Raw genomic sequence first — 22,864 nt, forward strand, 5'->3', positions numbered from 1 at the left:
TTTTTTTTTTTTTTTAATAACTGGCTGATTTATTCTGCACTGTGCATAGGACTTTCACATTCTTTCTAACCCACTGTTTCTCTTAAACTCCTACTTTCCTCCTATGTCAAGCAAACAATTCTTCCTCCACATAAAAAATAATGCATGAAAATAACCTTTCCTGACTTGTGTGGTTTTGCATTAGTTTAGCTTTTGTTAATTAAACTTTTATATCTTTTACCAGTCTAGGAACATGTATTATCTAGATTTATATACAATTCTATACTCATCTTTGCTGCTTTGCAAAGTTTTCAAAAGAAGAGTTATGAAACTAATCAAGATTTCATACTGTGCTATATAGATGAGTCTATGACTTTGGGAGTATTTTTTATTTCAATAAGGATTGGACATGGAAGAAGCTTAGCTTATTATCTGCAAGTTTAGCCTCAAAAAATAAACTGTCTCCTGTTAACATTTTTTAGGTGTAAATGACTTGATTTAGAGTGCTGAATAATTCTGAACCAAAGCTTTTGGAAACAGTGCTTGGCATATATTCTGTTAATATTTCTGCTTTAATTTCAAGCTTTAAAAACAGGGGGGTTTAATATTTTCTGAAAATATATGCTTTAGAATTTATTTTTAATTTGGAGAAGAGCTAGCTAAAAGATCAACAGTGTTAAAATCCTGCAACATAGTGACTTTGATTCTCAGTTGCACATGTATTTATGTTGCTTTATTTTACAAAGTGTAATCCTTTGTGAATATAAAACCTACTTTTAAAGGTATTTTCATTTATTAAGTGGCTAAAAGGTGAAAAACTGCTTGAAGGAATGAATGAGCCAGGTCTGACCTTTGATTTTAACTTGTTCTTGTCATCTAGACCCAGCTGTGCGCCTGGCGTTGTTCAAAAACAATGAAAATAAACATCTCCATGTGAAACCACCAAGGAAGACACAGCCTATAAATGCTGGTTACTTTGAAGGTATGAACAAGTATTTCACTTTATCTCTATGCATATAAGCCTATATATCTTGTAATGTCTTTCAAGCAAGCCTACATGAAATGTAAAACACTATGCACAAATAGAAGGCGGCAGGAGTTTAAGGTCCTTATCTGTTCCTGCCTATCTCAAGTTACAGCAGTGAAACATTTCAATTTCAATTCATTGGGGAGGGTTGGGAGTGCTCTTAGAGATGAATTCATAATGAACTGGTGCCTATAATATTTATTATTATTATTAAATCTTCATCATAAAAATAATCATCATAAAAAACATCAAAGCATGTCACAGAGGTATAAAATACAAAGCACTAGAATAAAATTTTATGAATGAAATATCACTTCAAATTCTTCATCTCATTGCCTCATTGTCACCTTTTCTCAAGCTAGCCATTAATTCCTGACAATCATTACCGTTCTTTTAGGACACTGCTTTCATAAATATTCCCTAAAACCCCACCATTTGACAGAAGACAAGAAAAGAATCTTCAGCATGTAAATACAAAATTGGCTTTCCAAAAACATTTAAATACTGATGTAGCTCTTTTACTGTTGAAATTCATGTTAAAATTCTTCTTGGTTTCAGTACAATTAGAATAAGGCCAAGTCTATTTAAAATACCTTTGTTGTAAGAAGCTGAGCATCTCCAGAGGCATTGTTTTTAGACTGTTTTGATTTCTTTTGCAACTCAGTAGTGTGCTCAGAAAGTTGTCACCTCTTTTTATCTTTTTCAAAGGCATAGCCATATGCTATCTGATTTATTCTCATTCCCACAAAGTAAAATCCAAAATAATAATACTATATTAACATTCACTGAATGAGGATAGAAATTAGAACCTGAGACAAGTGTGCAATCAGTCAGAGTATACCTGAACTGCAATTCGGTCAATTAACCTAGCTGTATGAAAGTCCAGATTTGCTTCACATTGATCAGCCCGTGCTCAAATTTGGTTGGAAACAATTCTTGGTGAATTCTGACGAGGAAAAATGTTTGCACTATTACTTGCCTTGTATCCAACCATGAATTTATCTAGAATATAGAGAATCTGTATATACTGTGCCTGATTTAGCATTCCCAGTCTCTCATAGCTGTTCCTGTGGCATATGCTTATATGCCAGAATGCATCATATGCTGAAGAAATAGGACATGCAGACTGCAGACTGCCTGCAAAACACTGGATGCCCAAAGGCTACAAGCAATGGTGTGAATGTTCCAAACCATGTCAAAGAGAGAAGCTTGATCCCAGGCTTGGTACCCTAAAGTCAGTGTAGGTTCAGCCTAGCTTTCCCACCACCGGTTTATCTGTTCCTGCCTGGAGACATTTCCCTTCATTTTGGAAAGCCAATGTATGCATTCTGAATATTACTGAAATTACTTTTTGAATACATGGAGAGAAGGCACCATAGCAGATTACCTATCAAAAGGCAAGCACTGCAGTGGCACTCCTGTTTATCTTTCATTTCAAGGACCATTATACTCCTTTGGCCAGCTAATGAATTGGGATTTTTTTTCAGCAATCTTTTATTGGGTGCTTACATGCAATCTGCTGAGCCTTCAAGAAGACAAGCAATACTCTTCTGCTTGACCAGAATATAAAATTGTCCTTTTACCTGAGGCATTGCTACTTCAGATGGTATGGCCAGAAAACACTGGGCTGTGAATTAGAAGCCAGAGTGCAGCAAAGAGCATATATTTATGTGTAGGTGAGATACCATCAGACAGAACTAAGAGTTTCTAAATTTACAATTTGGTAACACTGCATGTTAACTACTACAAAGCAAAGCACCTGTATGATAATTTCATAGAGTTGTCTTATCAGTCATTTCTTCCCTCGCTCACGGAAAAGCTTGTTTCCCATTTCCCCTATCTCACCTTTTGACCATTTCTTCCTCTTTTGCCTGGAATAGATTTCTTTGGGTCTGTTGTGTGATAGGAGTTCTTTCTGTAACAAGAAGGTGGAATGTTTTCACTCTGTATCCATAAATTTTGTGGACACCATATTTCAAGTCAAGAGAGAACACAGACCAGTCCATTGCATGGTAGAAATAAACTTCCTCCATTCAAACCCTTTTACCTTCACAGGCTGGTAGTCAGTGCTCTGGTAGAAAATTTGAACTCCAATCCATCTCCTTCATAAACCACTAAATAAATCTAAAAAAAAAAAAAAAAAAAAAGCACAGTTGAGAAATGGGGGGAGAACCCATAGCATCAACAGCAAGTACACGTGTTATCTGTTAAATAACAGAATCACTACTTTTGAAAGGGGATGCCCTCGGAAGTGAAACAATTAGAACGGTTTTAGATTTTCAAACTAGAACACATCATGGTAGTGAATATTTAAGAGGTAACCTAGTTAAAATGTATGATGAATGTCTTTTGTGTTCATTGTGTCTTTAGTTTGTGTTTAAAAATATAAATAAGACAAAAAGGAATAAAACAATAAGAGGTACAAAAATAGAGTGAAAAGGAATGAGCTTAATATCTGATGCTTGTGTGTTTCTGAGATAAAGGTTATATTCTGTCATAATTTGCCTTCTCATCTAAGCTACTGCATCATACTGACAGTGTTATATCATGCAGCATCTGTAAAGGAATATCTAAACATTTCTAAACTAAGGACATAGTGTTGATGCAATATTCAACTATTTTCCTGTTACAAAAGTTGCAATGAGCTCATATGCAAAATGTTGATATCCAATTTTGAAAACTTGTGCATAACTTTAATCCCATGGGCCAATTCACGTATCTCTAATTTGACACACACATTGTAGGAAAATATATTTTCAAAACTTGAGTGACACAGGAAATTTTTATTAAATTTTAGCAGAGTCATCATGCTTTACTCACCGACATAAAAATCCCCACAGGGGACCATCATTTCACATTTGTATCACAATAGCACACAAGTTAGTCAAGAGACAAACCCCTTTGTATTATGCCCTTCATCAACGGCATGAGGACACATTGTTCCAGCACACAAGAACTTACCATTTAAAAATAGAAGCAACATGCGAAGGCACGAACCATGGGAATGTAATTAAATGTGTGTAGTGTATATGTGTATGTGTCAATACTTATACATACAATACATGTACGTATACACACACAAATAGATATGCATATACCATGAGTATAAGTAGGTGGATTAATTCAATAAGCGTAGCACTTACGCTTTTGCATTTGTATATTTTGAAAGGAAAGTAAATTATGAACAATTACTCTCTGGTGTAATTTGTAGTATCGGCTTGCATTTTGTAATCCTAATGCTTTCTGTCTAGATGCTGTTTCAGTTACTTTAAAATTAATTTGATGCATGTGGTCATTGTATAATACAGATGCATTAAAACTATTATTTATATAAATCATATTTTTGAACCATAATTATATATTGTGACATTAACTTCTGTAGGTTGTAAAGTAAGCCACAGAATATCCAAGTGTAAATATGTGTTTACTGCTTCTCTTAAAAAACTAGAGCCTGATCAAAAACCTGAAGACAGGTGAAAGCCTGATGTGATGTACTTTCACTTCTGATGATTTGCTGGATGTTTCCTGGGATTATGTATATTACACTGCTTTTCTTGGTGTGATAGGGTTATGCTTCCCGCACGGTTGTTGAGTTTCGGTTACTGCTAGTTACTTGACAAACAAAATGTGCTTGCCTACTGTTTTAATGAACGTTCCTGGAGACTTTTGTGTGTTTTGTAGATGGTGACATTTCAACGATCTCAAAATTTTGGAAATGTTATAAGGAACACAGATAATTTTCATCATTTCCTATTTTGCAGCAAAGCATATTTTTAGAAAGCTTTATGACTGCTTCTCCTCTTGTCTGGAGGCTATTTCAGTTATCAATATAATGTAAAATAGTCTTGACTGTTTTGGATAAAGTAGATCAGGAATTGAAGGACAAATCTATCCTTGACTCCTCTTTTCTTGGGAAGTTCCAATTAGTCCTGGCTGAATGTGTAACAGAGCATCTCTGCCAGCTGTGGCTCTGTAACTACAGGGTCTGTAATTTCATTTACACGCAGAAAGGATACCTACTTTTCCAACCAGGAGTGTGAGTGCTTTGTCCTGGTACAGCAGCTCAGAACTAAAGAGGGAGGCCCGAGGCTTAGCACGTTGTTTTGCTACAAGCTTTGGGAACAGTACATATCTTTTGGGGTCCTCTTTAATCCACCTACTTCAAGAATTTTGGTGGGTTATCCAAATAATTTCTGTTCAGTGGAATCGGAAGCTGCATTGCCATCTGTAAAGCAAGTTGGAAGAATGCAGTAAATCAGCTGAGAGTCCAGGCAAACTATCCAAATATTATTTGGATGTGATTCACTTAGTTTCTCTGAATTTCATAGACTGTGCTCCAATTAATTAAGTAAATTAGGTGTTTTATTGGCACATACGGTACATTTATTTTCAGTCATATCCATGTCCATCAGTGGCACATCTATACCATACACTTCAAAGAAGTGGAAACAATACAACTTGATGTCACCCAGGCGTGTGCACAGTGACCAATGCCAGGAAGTTGAACTATATTAAAAATGCATTGGACTATGTTGTCAAGATATGTTTACTATAGTTTGGGAACCTGTAGTTCTGATTGGCAGTACTGTATTTCCTGTCATTTTATGCTCATTGGTGACTAAAGAAAACGTAATGGGTATAATGTTAAGACAGATTTCACCAATACAAATTTGATAATGAACAGATTATGCTTTCTCAGGTGGCTTTTAATTATGGAAATATTTATTCATTTCTCTTTAAATTGTCAGTAGAAATAACATTTATTTTTCATATTGGAACAAGAATAAGAGGTAAAATGATCTTGTGATTATGTCATATGATTGGAAGATAAACATCAAGGATCCGTTTAAAGTCGTCTGTTTTCCAGCTTTCTGATAGATCACAATTATGAAACTCCTTGTAGTCTGAAGTGAAAAATGTTGCAAAACATTCTTATAGATCATTATTACTAGTGCTAATTAAAAATGTGAAACTGAGACTTTGGAAAGTGGTAATTTAAGGTTACCTTTGAGTTATTTATGTGACCTCATTAAAATATTTTTACATAATGATCGACATCGTTTCATAGATTTTCTGTATTATGAAATATGAATACATTGAAGAAAAAGTATATGTGGTAATTAAATAGAATTTATATTGATTCAAATCACAGATGCTTTTAAATATCTGCATAAGTGTTAAGAGAAGGTACTGTAAGTAGAATGCTAATGTTCATCTTTTTCTGTACTTTATATATTTTGTCGTTTGTTCTTTAAAGAACATTTAAAAAGACAGTAAACTATAGCTAATAATTTCTGTTAGCTGTTTTTGTCTTTTAGAAATTAGCTATTTTCAATGGAAAAATAGAAATGGCATCAACTCCCAGGAAGCGCATTGTTTGTAAACATCTATTTCTAAATTAAGTTATCTTCTGTTGAGCTGTGGTCTGAAAAGGATTAATAACCACATTCTAAATCTGGTCTTGCTGCAATTCTACTAGCTGAATTGCCATGTTTACAGTAAAATGCAGTTATTACATATCTCCCAGGCTTTAAATTTGTATGCCACATTAGAGATGGTTTCTAAACCATACAGCACTGACAAAAATGACAGAATAATGCATTTCCAGAGAATGTAAGATCTGTCCTGAAATGTGTTGAAAATGCATTACAGAAACCTGTAGTGTGGAAGGGGATCTATCTTTTAAAATCAGAATTCTATGGCTTTGTTTCTTATTATTTAGTTTGAGCTCACACAACAGAACTCTCGCATTGAAATATTTTCTCATTTTAAGGAATTAATGGCTCTCCACCAGCCCTTTAACATGTAAAATGAGTAGGTTACTTGTGTCCAGTACATCCAAAAAGAGCCAGGATAAAATAAACATAAGGAGTTGGATATCTTGGAAAAAATCTGTCATGGGTTTGGGTTAATCATCTCCAGAAGAAATTCAACTTGATGCCTGAAATGTAAGACTTCTTGGAGAAAGCAGTAAAGCCTGAGGCAGTGTTGATCTGAAGGAGTGCTCTCCATGGGTCAGAGCTGCTCTGCTGGCAGAGTGCAAACCCAGTTCACAACAGCGGCACGCTGAAAAGTTGTAAAAGACTGCAGGGGCCTTACAGTGCACGCACTCAAGCTTCAGTTACATAGTTCTAGTGGCCCAGGTTCTTATTATAAAATAAAACTAAAAAATAAAATCTGTGCCTAATTTTCTAGCCTCCTGTCCATCAATGATACCGTAGGATTTTTTCAGTATTCGTGGAATGAAGCAATCCTGAAATGATGGTATATGTTTAAAAATAAATATGTAAAACATCATTTATGTGCATTTATGCAGTGCAGTTCAGTGTCTGAATATTTATAAATGATCTAGACATATGACGGTTTTAGTAATATTCTTGCCTTTCACTTTCAACTAAAAAAAAAAAAAAAAAAAAAAAAAGGATTTTCTATTTGCCTGAAGTTCCCAAACACAGGAGGTATTTGCCATAGGTACATACCAACTTAATGTTATGAATTCTCATTGTGGTTCCAGTCTTCAGGGTTCCTGTATTCACATGCTAAAGGTTTCTGACCACATATTTCACCTGCCTGTGTATTATCTCTCTGCTCACGTCTCTGCTGCTCTGCAGACTGTTGTAATTTGTGGTGGTATCAAGACTTTTAGTGCATCATGTGGTCTCTGAGCTAGAAAAAGTGTTTGTTTGTTCCAAAAGCTTCCAAAACTTGGATTTTATACAGTGTGTAGGCGATCACCTGTACTTTCATAGCATCATAATTTACCAATCTTTGACCTAAAAGCAACTGTACATAAGAAAAAGTAAAAGAAAAAAAGTCTTTCTGCTTTTTGCTAATAACTACCCAATGATGACTTCAGTGGGAATGAGATTTCATGCGAAATGTCATCAGACAGAGGTTGAAAACCAGTTTTTCTCATTGTTGAATAAGGTAGCACTATAGTTCAGATGGTTTTATTTGCATCTTCTGAGATTCTACCTCTCTTTTTTATCCTTTCCTTGACATTTTATGTCCAAAAGCTAGGTAGCGTAGATATCTGCATCTCAGCCAACGTACACGTAAACAAGTTGACTCCGCGTTCACAGCTTTTGCTACTACATAAGGCAATAATTTTGGATGAATAGACCCCTGAGTACCGAAGCATTTCAAATCCTTTTTCATTTGACCATTCAATGACCTGATAACTATTTCCTGTCCCTAAGTAAGGTTGTGACCCAGGTCTTAGAGTGCAAAAGACAGATAATTTTAGCAACAAGTTAAATCCAAATGGATTTGGTTGGAGGGGGTAAGGGAGAATAGGTTTGGCTACATTCCTCTAAAATAAAGTGTTACAGCACTTGGACTTAGTATGTCTAGTTAAAAGTAATTGTTGAATTTGTTGCCATCTGTTTGGATGTCTGGGGACTGTAGTCAATATTGGGGTGGTTTGTTTATTTGTTTTGCTTTTACTGCACAATACCCAATACTCCTTTTATACTTCAAAAAACCAATTGCTAATGAAGAGGTCATTAAAAGTGCATTTTGAGATATATTCCAAGCATATTCCAAAGTCAGTATTTCAAGAATTAAAATCATATTGGTATGCAAATGGTGTTTTAACATAGGCCACAGAAAATGTATGTTCTTTTTCCATAAAAGTATCATGACCGTTGCATTGCACAAATGTTTATCTTGCAAAAGAATTTCCATTTGGTATGGAGCTATGAACAAGGAATATAATGTATTCTTAAAAACATTTTATAGGTAAAAATCTTGTTTCAGTTCGACAACATGATACATTTTAAATCACAATTAAAGAAGTGTTTCCCGTAGCTATACATTCTAATAGCAATACCTCTGCATATTTTAAGTGGTGAATTAAAGGAAGGCCTTCACCCCAGAGCTTTTCATTGATTTGAAAATATAAGTGATTAAAGTTTCTTATAGAGGAATTATTTTTTTCCTATTCTGTAATGGGAACTATAGTGTTATGGAGAATTAATGCTATTAATGAGGTCAGAGATCTACAGCATTCCAAAAAGGCCATTATCATGTGTTTGATATTAAACACACATTTAAGTCTCTTTCTTTTTTATAACTAATAACCTTCTGGTTCAAATACATAATATATTTTGGTACTGTGCAACATTTTTCAAGCAAAACGTTAAAACAAGACTCTAAAATTGAAATCTAGGTATTAAAAATTTTATGCTGTTCAGTACTAACTCTTATAGCAAAGTTCTACACCTTTTACAAGTTTCCTGTAATCTATAAATTAGTATGTGTGCTAGACTTAGATGAATTTACAAGGAATTGCAAATAACTCAAATATTTTAATAGAAATGTAAAATCATGCAGTGATATCTATGTAACTTTCGTGCAGTGTTATTTCTATAATGTACGTCTTCCAACTTAAAAACTTTACAGTTCAATTCTTACCATGTGCAATACAGAAACATTTTACTCATTGTTTGAAATTCGTAGTTTTGTGCTGGTTTGACGTATGCACTGCAGATATTCTACCTGGTTTATGTGTATAAAAAAAGGAGGAAATACTGAATTTGCCTCATATTTTTTCTCATATTCTTAAGAAAGGCTGCATACAGAGGTAATGTTTTCTAATAAAATTTTATTTACATGACAGTCTAGAATAGTTCTTCCTAAGCGGGTTTATTGTCAGGTTAACTAATCCAACCTGCTTATAATTTCATAAATTGCTACATCTGTAGAATCTTGTAGATGACCCAGTCCAGGTAATGAGATAAAGAAGTCCAAGTAGCCAAAGAAAAGAAGAACTTTATTTCACTTTATTTAACAATCATCATTAAGCAAGCAGATTATTAATAACTTCAATTTTTTTAGTGGTTTCTAAATGCAGATTGAGTATCAGGGTTACTCAGAAATTGACTGTGGAAAGTCATTTCCCTAAAGCTCTTGCATGCTTATTGTTTTCTAAGCAAGCTTAGTAATTTTCAGATTATGAAGAGACCAGGGATATCTTTTGTCAAAGATGGAATTTAACTTCTAAAAAGGGGGAATTTAAACACTACTGTGTATTTCAAAGTTAAATTTACTGAGAATTTGCTTTAGTAGCTGATGTATATTTTGTAATTGAGAAATTAGTAGTGAATGTAAAAAGAAAGGAAGCTATGTGCTACTAAGGCAGAAAGGTCTGATTTAACCTACCAATGACCTGGCTTTGTTTGTTCAGATGACAGTTCTAAAAGTGTGCAGAGAATATTCCCTTTTAATACAGTTATTTGCCGCAAGCCGTGACCTCACTGCCTGTCAGGGAGCAGGTCTGAATTGGCCCTTTCTCTGATATCGTGACATTGCTTCTGTTGCCTCGATTGTGACCTCTGATTGCATGATACCCCTGAGAGTTCAATTTAATAAGCGTGACTCCTGACTCTTAGCCAGGTCTGCCTTCTTAGGTTTTGTCAGACTCTACTTGTAGTCTGGTCTACATATGCTAAAACACTGCATAGGCTGTCATCGTACTATGCGAGTTGCGTGCACTGTATTCAAAATTCTCTTTCAAACGTCCTTCATTTATTGCAAATGGCAATATTTATAAAAGCTTACTTGGAATAAATCTGAAAAGTTACTTCTTCCACAGTTGTAGCTGCTGGGGATTTTTGGGTTTTATACCTTTGTACAAATAGTTATTATTATATCACTATATTACTAAGCATGCTTGTTATCTGTGCAGCATACTAATTCCTTACTTTGAAATTTGTTTTATTTCCCCTATGAAAGTGTTATATATTTCTATGATTTCCCATCAACAATATGTTTGTTCTCTCTAGAAATAGTAGGGGAAAATCCCCTTTTTTCATTGCATAATTAATACAGTTGCACAAGGAGACAGTACTGTTGAGCACCCAGAGCACGTGAGGTGTAGTTATCCAGGACTAGTCAGGTGCAAGCTGAAGAATCTGTTTGGAATCCAGGAGAAGGTGAGTAGAATTAAGACTTTTTAAATATCATTGAAAATTAGATATCTTGGGTTTAGTGACTATTTTGCTACATCATTGCATTCTTTTCTCCTGTTTTCCTCCTCTTCTAGCCAGAATCCTGAAGGAGAGTCTGTTGACCTGGCTGCCTTGAGGATGATGATGCTATTCAGACATTTCTCCAGTTTTAATATCCCTTGATGAATTCACTGAACCAGAATATGGAGAAGTTCAAAGATTTGAAAGGGAGTTTGAAGAACCGTGGTACAAGTTGCAGACAAGTTTCTGTATTTACTTAAATACATTTTTTGTATTCTTATTGCAGATACATATATCTTTCTCTAGCCTCTGTATCAGTACCTCTAACATATTGTTTCTAATCAATGTATTTAGCTTTTCAGAAAAGCAGAAAAATCTTGCTGAAAAAAATAATGCTCTGTGCTCACTTTTGTAGTCAAAAACTTTTCTGTAAATATTACCATTTAATAATTCTCTATTTCTTCAGCTGTTTTAAAGAATTCTGTTCGCCTTTTCACTCAGATTACTTTGTGTTAAAATTGTTATATCTTGTATGAAAAGGAAACTGTATTAAAATTTTTCTTACAAAACAAGTTCTGGAATACAAGGCAAAAAGCGGGTATTTCCTTGTTACATTCAGGCTTGGCAATTAAATGCTGTTCGTTCGTCTTCATGACAGTGACTGTTACAGTAGAAGTAAAATCTTGGTTTAGCCAGTTAAATCATGGGGGGTTTTATCTTTTAGACAAATTCCTGTGTAAGGTAATACAGTTTTAATAGCCTAATTTAGTCTATAAGGTTGTAAAACTCATAATATAATCATCTGTTCCCTTCTTTTGGAGTAAATAGTATAAGATTAGCTACTGAAATTCCCTGATCTCAAGTGGGAGTTTGCTTACCTAATTGGACTTTATGGGGTTTCACTCCTTTCTGGATCAGACCTTAATGCTCTGTAAGTTCTTGTACTATTTTCAGGGGCTTAGATAACTGACTGCAAACAAGCAAAGATAGGAATGGACAACTGTTTTACCTGTTGTTAGGCAACAGGTAAAACAAATGACACTTTTAAGTTAATTAGTTATGGCTATCTTGAAAGCGATTGCAAATATAAACAGAATGCACATGTGGCAAATTCACCTATGCAAAATCATCATGGTGTTTAACTTGTTCCCTCCTTTTCAAATACATTTTATGTATATATGTACATGGAAATATATATGTATATGTCAGTGAGTTGGAGAGTTTGGTAGCAAGTTTAGCTGAAAAGTTTAGTAAAGAAGAAACTAATTTAAACACACCTACTCTAAAAATATTTACAGTCATGCTTAAGGGAGATTAGATTATGTTCAGTAATAGAACTAGGGGTTTTGTTTTGCTCATTTTCTCATTAAAAGAATTTAAATTAAGGTCTAAACAAAATTCTGTAAAAGAACAGGAGGAGTCAAGGCTAATTTATTCCTTTTTCAGCTCTTGATTTCTTCATTCAGTGAGGTAAATTATTCAAACCTTTTCTGCATGGATAGAAAAAAACCTGTGCCATTGTAAATATAAGTGATCCAAAATCAATATAATTAAGTCCGTTCAATACCCGTGGGGCTAAATACTGTTGAATATGTGTTGGTTTCTCTAAAATTATATACAGTGTTTCAATTATTGCATTTTTCATGTGTTTACAAGCTGAAAATTTCAGTCTGATTAATCAAGAAATCTATAAAAATACTAAAGTCTTTGAGCAATATGAATTAAGAATTAACCTGGGGCAACTTGTAGGCAAATTGTGGTTTTGTTTTGCTTTTTTTACCTGTCCTTCTTTACAAATGGAATTCCTTTTTTTTTTTTTTTTTTTAATAGATCCATAAGACACTGGAATTTTGTATTGTTTATTTTTTTCCATGATGTATCAACCAATTAAGTATAACTTAAGAAGAAGAATTAGTACTTTTATGTCTATATTTATTTATAGTCACTCATAAGTTTAGTATTTATGGTTATTTTTAAGCTGGATATAAATATATAAGAATTGTACACGCTTGGGGATTAACTCACTTTAGATGTAGTTTTAAGAAAAAGAACCATGTCTATCTGAGACTTTTTTTCCATTTAATTCAATGAGCATTAAATCAAGCTTTGTTTATAGAATGTTTGGCATAATGACAGGCCTGATCTTCAGTGGTACCTCTGGGTTTTACTATAAAGTAAATCAAACAGCAGCCTTGCACTTAGTCTGTGTAGGCTTTGTGTGTATATTTGACAACGTAGAGCAGTTCTGCTGTTATGCATTACTGCACTGACAAAGCTGTGAATTGTTGTCACAGTACCTTCATCAAATACCAACAGGTATTTCAAGTCAACATCAGAAAGTAAGCCAGAAATAGTTTCACCCACACAAAATAAAACACTTTTAAATTGAAAATTATATGTATATGTAATAGATAGAGTAGATAACCAATTCATAGATATTCATATCTGAACTACATATTGACATTAATACAATAATTTCATTATTTCACTTTCAGTGTTACTCTGCATTGATAAGTGCCAATCACATATGGTACTTGTGTACATCACGTGTGTTGATGAACATGAGCTCTAAAGAACAAGTTCCTGTGCTATTCAGATAACTATCTAGAAAAAATGTTTATTCTCAAGAGTAAACATAATAAAGACTTTTTTTAATGTACATTCCCAAGCTGTGATACAAAATTACATATTTTAATGACTTGTTCATAAAAATTGTGAGACAGTTATTAGTGTGGTGTAAGTCAGTTTTACTGACTAACTTCATGCTGCTCCTGAGTTATGACTTTTTTTTTTTATACTTGTCCTATGTATTTCCTTGTCACATAGAAACCTCAGATTTTTATTTTGACCAAATCTTTTGTTGGATCTGGATTTTTTTTGTGCCTTTCATGTACTTTTAAGTCCTTCAGTACAAACAAAACCTACCTTAATGGTTGTCACACTCAATAAAATTATTGTATTTTGTATTTCTTGCCTTCTTGATAGGGGACAACATAGTAGTTAGACCTCCTGTGCTATTACAAAATGTTCCTTTGTATTTGTTTTTTTGAGAATTCCTTTGGAAGATCTGATGTCTTAAATCATTTTGCTTGGTTTATTGAATTTAGAGAAAGGTATTCCTTCGTCTTGGACTCCATACGAAGTGATAATCTTTTCTTGCTTGGGAATACTGTTTCATTACTGAGCAACTAAACAGTTCTGTTCGAGTTCTTGATTGTTTCTGTCAGTTAATCTTAAGAACTGGGAATGTATAGAAATAAAATCTATCAAAAGATTCTGTAAAAATATTTTCGATATTATGCATCTCTTAATTTTCTCCTGAGCAATATAAAATCCATTCCTCTTTTCAGTAGAGAACGTCCATCATTAGGGACTTTATTAATTCCCAAAGATTATGAGAAAAACTAGAGATAGGGTCTGTAACAGGCAGATTTAGGCGATGAGACAGAAATTATGTGAGAGTGTAGGCAGTAAGGATAACCAAAATAGGTTCAATCTACTTCCATCTTATTTATTCCTTACATTTACTAATGGATAACTAAGCATGGAAACACTGAACATACCATTCCGAAATATTCTTTTACTCCTCCTTGATTTCTTTTGTCCTTCAAGGGCCTTGACTATCCAAATATCTCTAGGTAACTCTTGGCTGTATTCCAAATTCACTTCGCAGCAGCACTGTTGAAATTTGCCTGTGCTGAGTGGCTGAAGCAGGTAGTATATAGACTTCAGAACACCCTGTTCAAAGAAGACTACAGAACAGAATAATGTGAAAGTACAGCATAGTGCTGTAAGGTTTTTTATGTACTTTTTGAACTTGTAAAAGCCTGAGTGGATCTTGAAGAGTGCTGATTGCAGGAAGGAGTAGTTTACATCAGGAACTCATCTCTTTGCGTGCATGTGGGTAGAATATCATCCCTGTAGTTTCTCCATTTTTGTAGAGTTGGGGTTTGGGTTTGGGGGGTTTTTGTTTGGTTTTTTTTTTGAGAAAGAACCAACTTAGTTTTTCAAATATGAAGTTATTTCATGTTATTTCCCAACCTATACATAAAACAAGTCTGCCCTTGGGTGGTTGGACTGAGAAATGTTAGTCTGTTCTTTTTAGTAGTAGTGCAACTTCTGTCTTAAGTTTTGGGAACCTGAGGAAGCCGTGCATGGGTGTCTGTGTGTACGTAGATGCTGAGATACTCAAATTTTCTTTATGTGTACTCTTCATCCTATCTGCTGTCGCTTGCTTTGCATTTATTCCTGAGTAAAATAGAATCTGTCTTCACTTTCACTACAGCTTTAATCCAATATGAAAATTTCTCGCTATCCTGATAGTAGAGCTGTTTATTATACTATTACCACAATGTAAGAGTCCAGTGTACTGGGGCTGAAGAGTTTGATGCTTGGATGCCTTCAATACTTGCCTTAGTACAGAAAAAAATACCCAGAGCAGCTGATCCATTTCAACTGAGTGGAGTCAGTGATTGTATAGCACTTAATCAAAAATTTAATAAATGCACAATCATAGACTTAGTCACTAGAGCTTGATATTTGCACATCCAATCTTGGAAGGTTTCAGAGAAATTAGAATCTTAAGATTTCTAAATGCTTGTGCAGTTTATTCTCCTGCTTTTTCCTCTGCTTTTCTATGGCAAAACATTCACATCGACTTTGTCATTCACTGAGGTTAAAATAAATAACCTTGTTTCATTCCAGTGCTAAATGACTGTTGTAGCTTTCTGAAGAAATAAACCAATTTTGCTGAATATTTCCTTGATATGAATGTGTTTGAACAGTAGTGTACATAACTCTAAATGTAGTCATTTAAATGGTACAAATTAACCAGTTTCATCAAATGGCGAAATATTGTTTTGTTTTCTGGCTTATGTTTTTTAAAGAAATAATTCTTTATTTGGTGGACAAGGGAATCTCATACAATTTATTAGAGTGGGGGTCTATATTAAACTGGTGCACTACTATTCCTTTGTTTTTTCTTCCCATCTCTATAACATTTTTAATTGACCCAAGCAACCTATTCTTACATTTTTATTGTTACTAGCCCTCCACTATTCAATCCCTATGTCTTTCCCCAAATAGATCTTCAAGTTCTTACCCCAAGATTCACTGAATCAGCCTGAGTCAGATCAGAACAGTCATAAATTAGCAAAACAATGAAATCAGCAATTGCCTGTGTGGGAGCTTCTGCACACGCCTCAGGTGAAATATTTCTTTAGGTTTATAGACCAACTCAGAAAGGTGTTTTACGTCTGAAGGAAATATCATGATATGGAACTGATATTGTTATGAAGAAAGTTATAGAAGATAAATGAGAAATTGTGTTTAACGTGAATGGAGGAGTACAGAAAGTGGTGACAGCCCATAAAAGTTGTGAAAGTCCGATAAATTGGAAGGAATAGTGTTTGATGCTGCCTTGAAGTCAGTGCCAGGAAAGTGAAGCTTATAAAGCAATTCAAAGGGAAACGTACCATGTTCACAAGAAGAGTAAAAGACATAAGCAATTTAATATGGAGTAGTAGTTTCCAATATATTTGCGTGATCAGAGGGTTGCAATGAAAGACATTAAATAATCAGGAGATTCTGGGAGAACTTAATCAACACCGTTGTGATATGAATAGAGGGAAATAACTTTAATGAGGTGCCTTAGAAGTACACCACTGAAGGTAGGGAAAGGAACAAATTGAGCATAAACAATAAGCTAGGGATAAATACTAATTACTACTGATAAATAGTGGCGGTGGTATATTTTGCAGAGGCAGGAACAAGTAGCAAAATAGAAAATAATGTATGGAAAGACCCAAGTATGAAATCCTGTTTTCCTTGAATTCAGAAGCTGAAATTTGTTGAGTTTCAGTGGTTTAGGAATCTCAGTGAAAGGGTTCCAGCTTTTGTGTAATCTAATAATGAGACACCAAAGAGATAACAGAGAAAGCACAGGCTGAAATGTGGTAACCGCTAAAGCAGAATGAACTGAGTAGGTGAAGCTTTATTACAGGTGTTAATTACCCAGAAAGAGAGCACAGTGTAAAAGGCAGCAAAAAATAGAAGCAAACACGGAGAAGAAGGACAGCCAAAATAAAGAATATGGTCTTGACTGAGAGTGTGGTGAATACCTGGATTCAGTCAAGGAAGAATGGTGTGAAGGTGAGGTCAAGAACAGTCACGTGGTAAAGAGGAAATTATTACAATAGCTGATGAAGAGGTTAGAGAACGAGGTTTGCAGATGGAATAGTAATATAGTAGACCTTATTTATAGTCTGTAAAAAATCTGAAATACCTGGTAAAAAGAGAAAAAGGGCACAAGTTTTAGAAACAAACCTCAGAAGTGTTTTTTTCCTTTCACCATTTGCTTTCATAATTTTTGGAAAATGTGCCGTTGTGGGTTGATCAGCACTCCCATGTTCAAAACTACTTGTGATGTAATTGATAAAGCATTTTTAAGCATTAAGAAATTTTGTAGGTCATAACCTGATGTGGTATTCTTGTGAAAAAAATTCTATTTCATCTTTTATTCAGCTGTGAACTCACTTAGTGTGCTATAAATATTTTTATTTCATTCATTCTTGTCCTAGAGATGGAAGTTGATTTAGTCAGAAGTTACTCAGATGAAAAGTAACATCTAAAATTAACTAATCTGTACAGTGTAGCTACGTCACAAACAAGTGTCTGTGTTTTTAAGGTAAAATGTATGTGTTTCACTATCTGAAAATTCCAGACCTGAATTGTAGATAAACAAACATTATCTGGAGATACTATAATTTTACATGAAAAGAACTCTGTATCAATTACTGCCACATGATACTACCAACTGTTTTGAAGTCTTACATATATTGCTAATATAAATGTATTCACTGAATACCTGTGAGCATGCTAAAGACCACTCTAAATGCCATTCTTTTTCCAAAACCAGTATTTTGGGCACCTAGTGATTGCTATGTAATGCTTAGGTGTATTTAGTGACTTCTGACAAAGTAGACTTCTGACAAATGCGTCAAACTTTTTGTGGAAGAGAAGAAATTCCACTCATTTTTCTTACATTCTACTATAAGTTTCTGGGTGGTTTGAGGGGTTGTTGTGGGTTTTTAATTGTTATTTTCCTGTCTGTTTCCAAATTCTTCAGTTTCTTGCCTTGATAGCAGTGTTACTACTTACGTTGTTCTTGCTTTCTGTTCTGTGTATATTAGACATATTGTGACAGAAATAATGCCATGCTGTTTGTGGACTAACATATGGAGAAAATGAGGTAAAAAGTTGGATTTTAGGTTTGGGATTTCAAGATTATTTATTAATGTGTATTATAACATAACTTGATAGAAGACATAGGATAAGTTATAAAAATCCTTGCAGGGTATATATAATTTAAATTTTCATTCAGAATAATATTTTTATAGACTTTGTACACTCAAACACACACGTCCTCATAATACATATTGCTGGCCAGTAATGTATACCAGAATACTGACAGATGAGAAAAATTTCAATGTATTAATAGCACAGACATTAATTTTATACCCAAGCTCAGCTACTTAATTCCTATATTAAAAACACCATTTCCAGAATACATCTTGAGAAAATTAACTCTGGTCACATTAACTCTTATATTAAGGGAGGAAAACTTAGAATGCTGAAGAAATTCCAAGCCCTTCTTTCACATTGTAGGTCTTAGTAAGAGTTGAGTAGCTAACTGGGATTTACAACAATCAGGATCAGTGTTTCCTGGGGATAGAATCTGAAAACTGAAACGCAGAATCTGAAAGATCACCCTGAATCTAGACATTATGTACTTTTTGAGTACTGGCTTGCTGTTAAGAACACTTGCCCTAGCCCTGGGGAACGTGGGTGTGGGGTACTCCTCAGGCAGTGGGAAACAGGCTTCAGGTACTCCTTAGCCTGGTGAGATTTGCATCTCCATCTTCCACATGCCAAGCTATTCCCTTTGGCTATGTTTCAGTCCTCTTCCAATCCTCGACTGCTACAGCTGAGGGCACAAGATGCATCAATCTTAAAGAAAAAACAGCAAGAAGAAAACTGACTCTTATCTAGGTTTTAGGGCACTTCACCAGAAGTAGTTCACAGATTCTTACTCCTTCCCCTTTAACTCACTTAATGGATTACCCAGAGATAGTCTAATTTATAGTACATAAGTAGCACCCATATTTTAAACGGAACATGAGGCGTGCTGTCTCAGAGTGTGCCCAACAAACAAATTTGACAGATGGAGGACATTGGTCTGGATCCCAAAGCTCAGGTTCTTAAGAGTTTGCATGTTGGTTTGGGGGCCTAGAAAAGAATTTATTTTGCTGTAACATTCAGTTCCAAGGAGATTTCAGGTGCCCAGGTTCTACTGAATAAGTTCTCTCTACTTAGGTGCCCAAATTCCGTAGGAAAATGGCAGTAGGTGCCCCTGAAAGCTTCAGTGGATCTGGCCGAAGTGTACAGAGTGTGTGTGTATGATTAATTGGCAACACCTAAAAATCATTACTGTATTGATGCCAAATGTAAGACTATTCCAATCTTAAATTATTAACGTGTGTGTCATGTAAAAAGAAGTCAAAAAGACTGAAAGCTTAGAAGTGATAATCTAATGAGGGTACGATACTTTAAATACCTCTGAGATTAATCTGGTTTTTGACGGAGTTGTGCCGTCTTTGATGTATTCCTTTTTCCTTTGATATTCTAAGAGTTGTCTGGGTTTAACAATTAAAGATTATAGGTCTGATCCATTTCAAAGATGCAGAATGCTTACAGCTCTTTGGAACTTCTGTGGAATTTGTGAGTGTTAGTACTTCTGCAAAATCAGGTCCAGGTTTTTAAAAAAACCCAGAGCCCTAATTTAAGAAAGCTATCAAGCAAATACATGTTAATGATACTGCTACAACAGATCCTCAAACACATGATGTTCATAAGTGGAATAGAAAAGTGATAATGCTCTGTTTTAATTCAGAACATACTATTTTTCCATACAAATTAAAAAGCAAGGTGTTACTATTAAAAAGTAAGAATGTGGGTATGTTCCAAATAAAAAAATAGAATATAGGTTTCTGCAGCATTATTAAACAAAATATTGAACAGTGTCTGTCCATTTGAGAAAAAAGCCGCTATTAACACTAATATGGAACAAGAATACTCTGTTTAATAGAATACATAGTTTTAAGAAAAAAAAACCTATTGTGTGCACTTTTATCTTGGTCACTTTCTTGTTTCAAAAATGTTTCAATAATTAACATGCAAAAATAAAATTAAATTTTATTAAATAAAGCCACTTGTGTTTCAAACATAATTCAGTCAAAAATTCAAACTGCAACTTAGGCAAATTATTAACAATCATTTTGGAAAAATAACTGGGCAAGTTAAAAGTATTCATTTTTTTCTAAGTTTTATCATAGCTTATTGTATGTGCATCTTCTTTTGACCATCACTGACACGCAGACTCAGACATGAACTTCTAATACTGGTTTTAAATCCCTGCGTTGATTTCCCTTTTAATGGAGGAAAAGGTAACACATATTTGAGTAAATGCATAAATAATGCTGATCCTTTTAATAGGAAGAAGTAATTCTCCTGAGAAAGATGGTAATACTGGACCAACTTTTCTGTAATACAGATAAGAATAAACCTAAAGATAATTTCCTGGGGAAGTATTCCTCTTTGGAGAACGTATGCAGAAGGTTCAGTCTCCAGGACTGCTCTTAGGAAATCATACAGAATGTTTGTTACTCCTGTTATAAATCAGCATCTTCTTCATCTGAAGAGCTATAGGGGTACCATTGTAGTTGCAGACTTTGAACCTATAAATTTTCATAATATAGAGGTCAGAAAACCGTATTCCTGAACCAGCAACAGGGGAAGGCACTATCATAAACTTAGAAAAGAAGAAATGGCTCCCACTTTAATCGAGGAAGGTGATGAACTCTGTGATTAAGACTCTCTATATTTTAATATTTGGCACTGATTGAGCAGTTCACTGCTCGACCTTTTTAGTCAGCCCTCACAACTTCATTTGGGCAGATAGAGTGACTGTCCATCCAAGCTTTTCATTTTCTGTCTTCCTAAGGACGTAAATGAGAGTTCTTTACATCAACTGAGGATAATTTTTTTTGCCCAAGTTCTAGTCTGTGAGTCGCTAGCAAGACATATACAACTTCATATTCTGGACCAGGACCTTGTCTAATTTTAATAGGCTAATTATGGGTTTGGCAGTTGAGCACGTTCAGCCTAAGGAAGGGATTTGGTTTGAATAGTGATTCTTTATACCAAGATAAATGGAGAGCACAACCAAAAGACATTCATATTTCAGACTATGAAATAAGAAGCTGTGACACTTGAACAATATTCCCTTGGAACTAAAAGATGAAAGCAATGAGCTTACTGCAAAGCCAGCTAAAATGCAAGTGAGGAACTGCATTTTGCAGCTTATGCAAAGTAAGTTATAATTTGTACAGAAGGATTAGTTTAAAAAATACTACAGGTAATGTAGCAAACCTCTTAAAAAGCAAGTTGGTGAATAGCCTGTAACTCCAGTTTATTTTGTCAAAACTTGAATGAAAACTAAGGCTTAAAATAAGGAGTATGAGGAAATCATTCACCTCAAAGGCAGTTCTGACATCTCCCCCCCATCCTCTACAGTTACTGATAGTTAAATCATTCATAGTGGACAAACAAACTTGATACAAAGTGAGGTGACCTACATTCTTTGCTGGTTCAGGTGCAAAAGGACAGGCATGCTCCTACAGTTTACCGAGAAACTTCTAGGAGCTGCTAAATTCACCTAGCACTCACTGAGAGAAAGAAAAATCTTTGAAAGGAAAAAAGGAATAGTCAGCAAGAGGGAGGATAACTCAGTGTCGTCAGAAATGGTATTAAAGAGAAAAACAAAAAACTTTTGTACAAAAAAAAAAAAGTTTTCTGATATCTCATAAAAGCCCTGAGTTGAAGGTGCTAAAAAGGCATAACCTATGAAGTTGGTGTATAAGGGTAGAAGATAAACAGTTACTCTAATCTATGAATGTCCCCGTGCAACCAGAATGATCCCAAAAACTGAAAGATCTCCAGAATTTTTCCATAATGTCACTGTTTTATTCTCTATCTTGGGGTGTCTTTTGTGATCCAAAAGTAGGTAGTAATTTGTGAAAAGTCGTATCATGTATGCAAGTGCTTTGAAATCCAATATCAGAAATTGCCATTAAAATGTCTTAATAAATCATATTGGTAAAAGACAGATCAGAGGAATAAGATTGCCATGTGTCCACTCTTGCATATAATGGTGATTTTATTTTTTTTTTTTTACCTTATAGCTTGGTAAATAGAATTTTAAATATTAATGAATGTGTATTTTTAAAGATAGAAATAGCACAATAAACAACATTCACAGATGCTATGACAAGCAGTTTATGTATAATATGTATTTCTCTCTATATTTCAGAATAAAGGAGAACCTTATTTCCCAATAGAAACAAATTTATTCAGAAGGCAAATATTTAATCCCAAAAGAGAAAATAAACCATAAAATTCAAAATTAATTTAGAACTATTTCTTAAATATACCTGAAGAAATTCAAGTCAGTTGGACACTTTGCAAGAAAATGAAGTAATTGTCTTTTATGTTTTGTAAAAGGCAATATGCTCAGCATATATCTGGGGAATATTAAAAAAAATTATAGTTTAAAATAATAATGAAAGACAGGAGTATCTTTTTTCCTCCCCAGGTAAAAAAGAAGAATTTTCTCAGCTGGATACTACTTTAGATGAGAAATTACAAAGGAGAAAAGACTTTACATACCAATGGCTTCATACACAGCTTTTGGATTATGAAGCAGCCAGTTCCAAAACTATGAAGTGGTGAGGTCATTGCCTTTAAATTAGATTTTTTTTTTAATTGTAAA

The 22,864-nt window shown here is 34.3% G+C and overlaps 1 protein-coding gene across 1 annotated transcript in view; it reads left to right on the top strand.

Annotated features, from left to right (window-relative positions):
• LRRIQ1 (leucine rich repeats and IQ motif containing 1) overlaps positions 1 to 22,864 on the top strand; it is a 111,652-nt gene that overhangs the window by 67,057 nt on the left and 21,731 nt on the right. Inside the window, exons 22-23 of the mRNA XM_049792260.1 lie at positions 860 to 961; positions 22,688 to 22,820. Coding sequence (XP_049648217.1) covers positions 860 to 961; positions 22,688 to 22,820 — 235 coding nt within the window. The remainder of the gene's footprint in view (positions 1 to 859; positions 962 to 22,687; positions 22,821 to 22,864) is intronic.

This window comes from Accipiter gentilis, chromosome 34 (assembly GCF_929443795.1).
Source record: "Accipiter gentilis chromosome 34, bAccGen1.1, whole genome shotgun sequence".
In the NCBI taxonomy this organism is placed as follows: Eukaryota; Metazoa; Chordata; class Aves; order Accipitriformes; family Accipitridae; genus Astur; species Astur gentilis.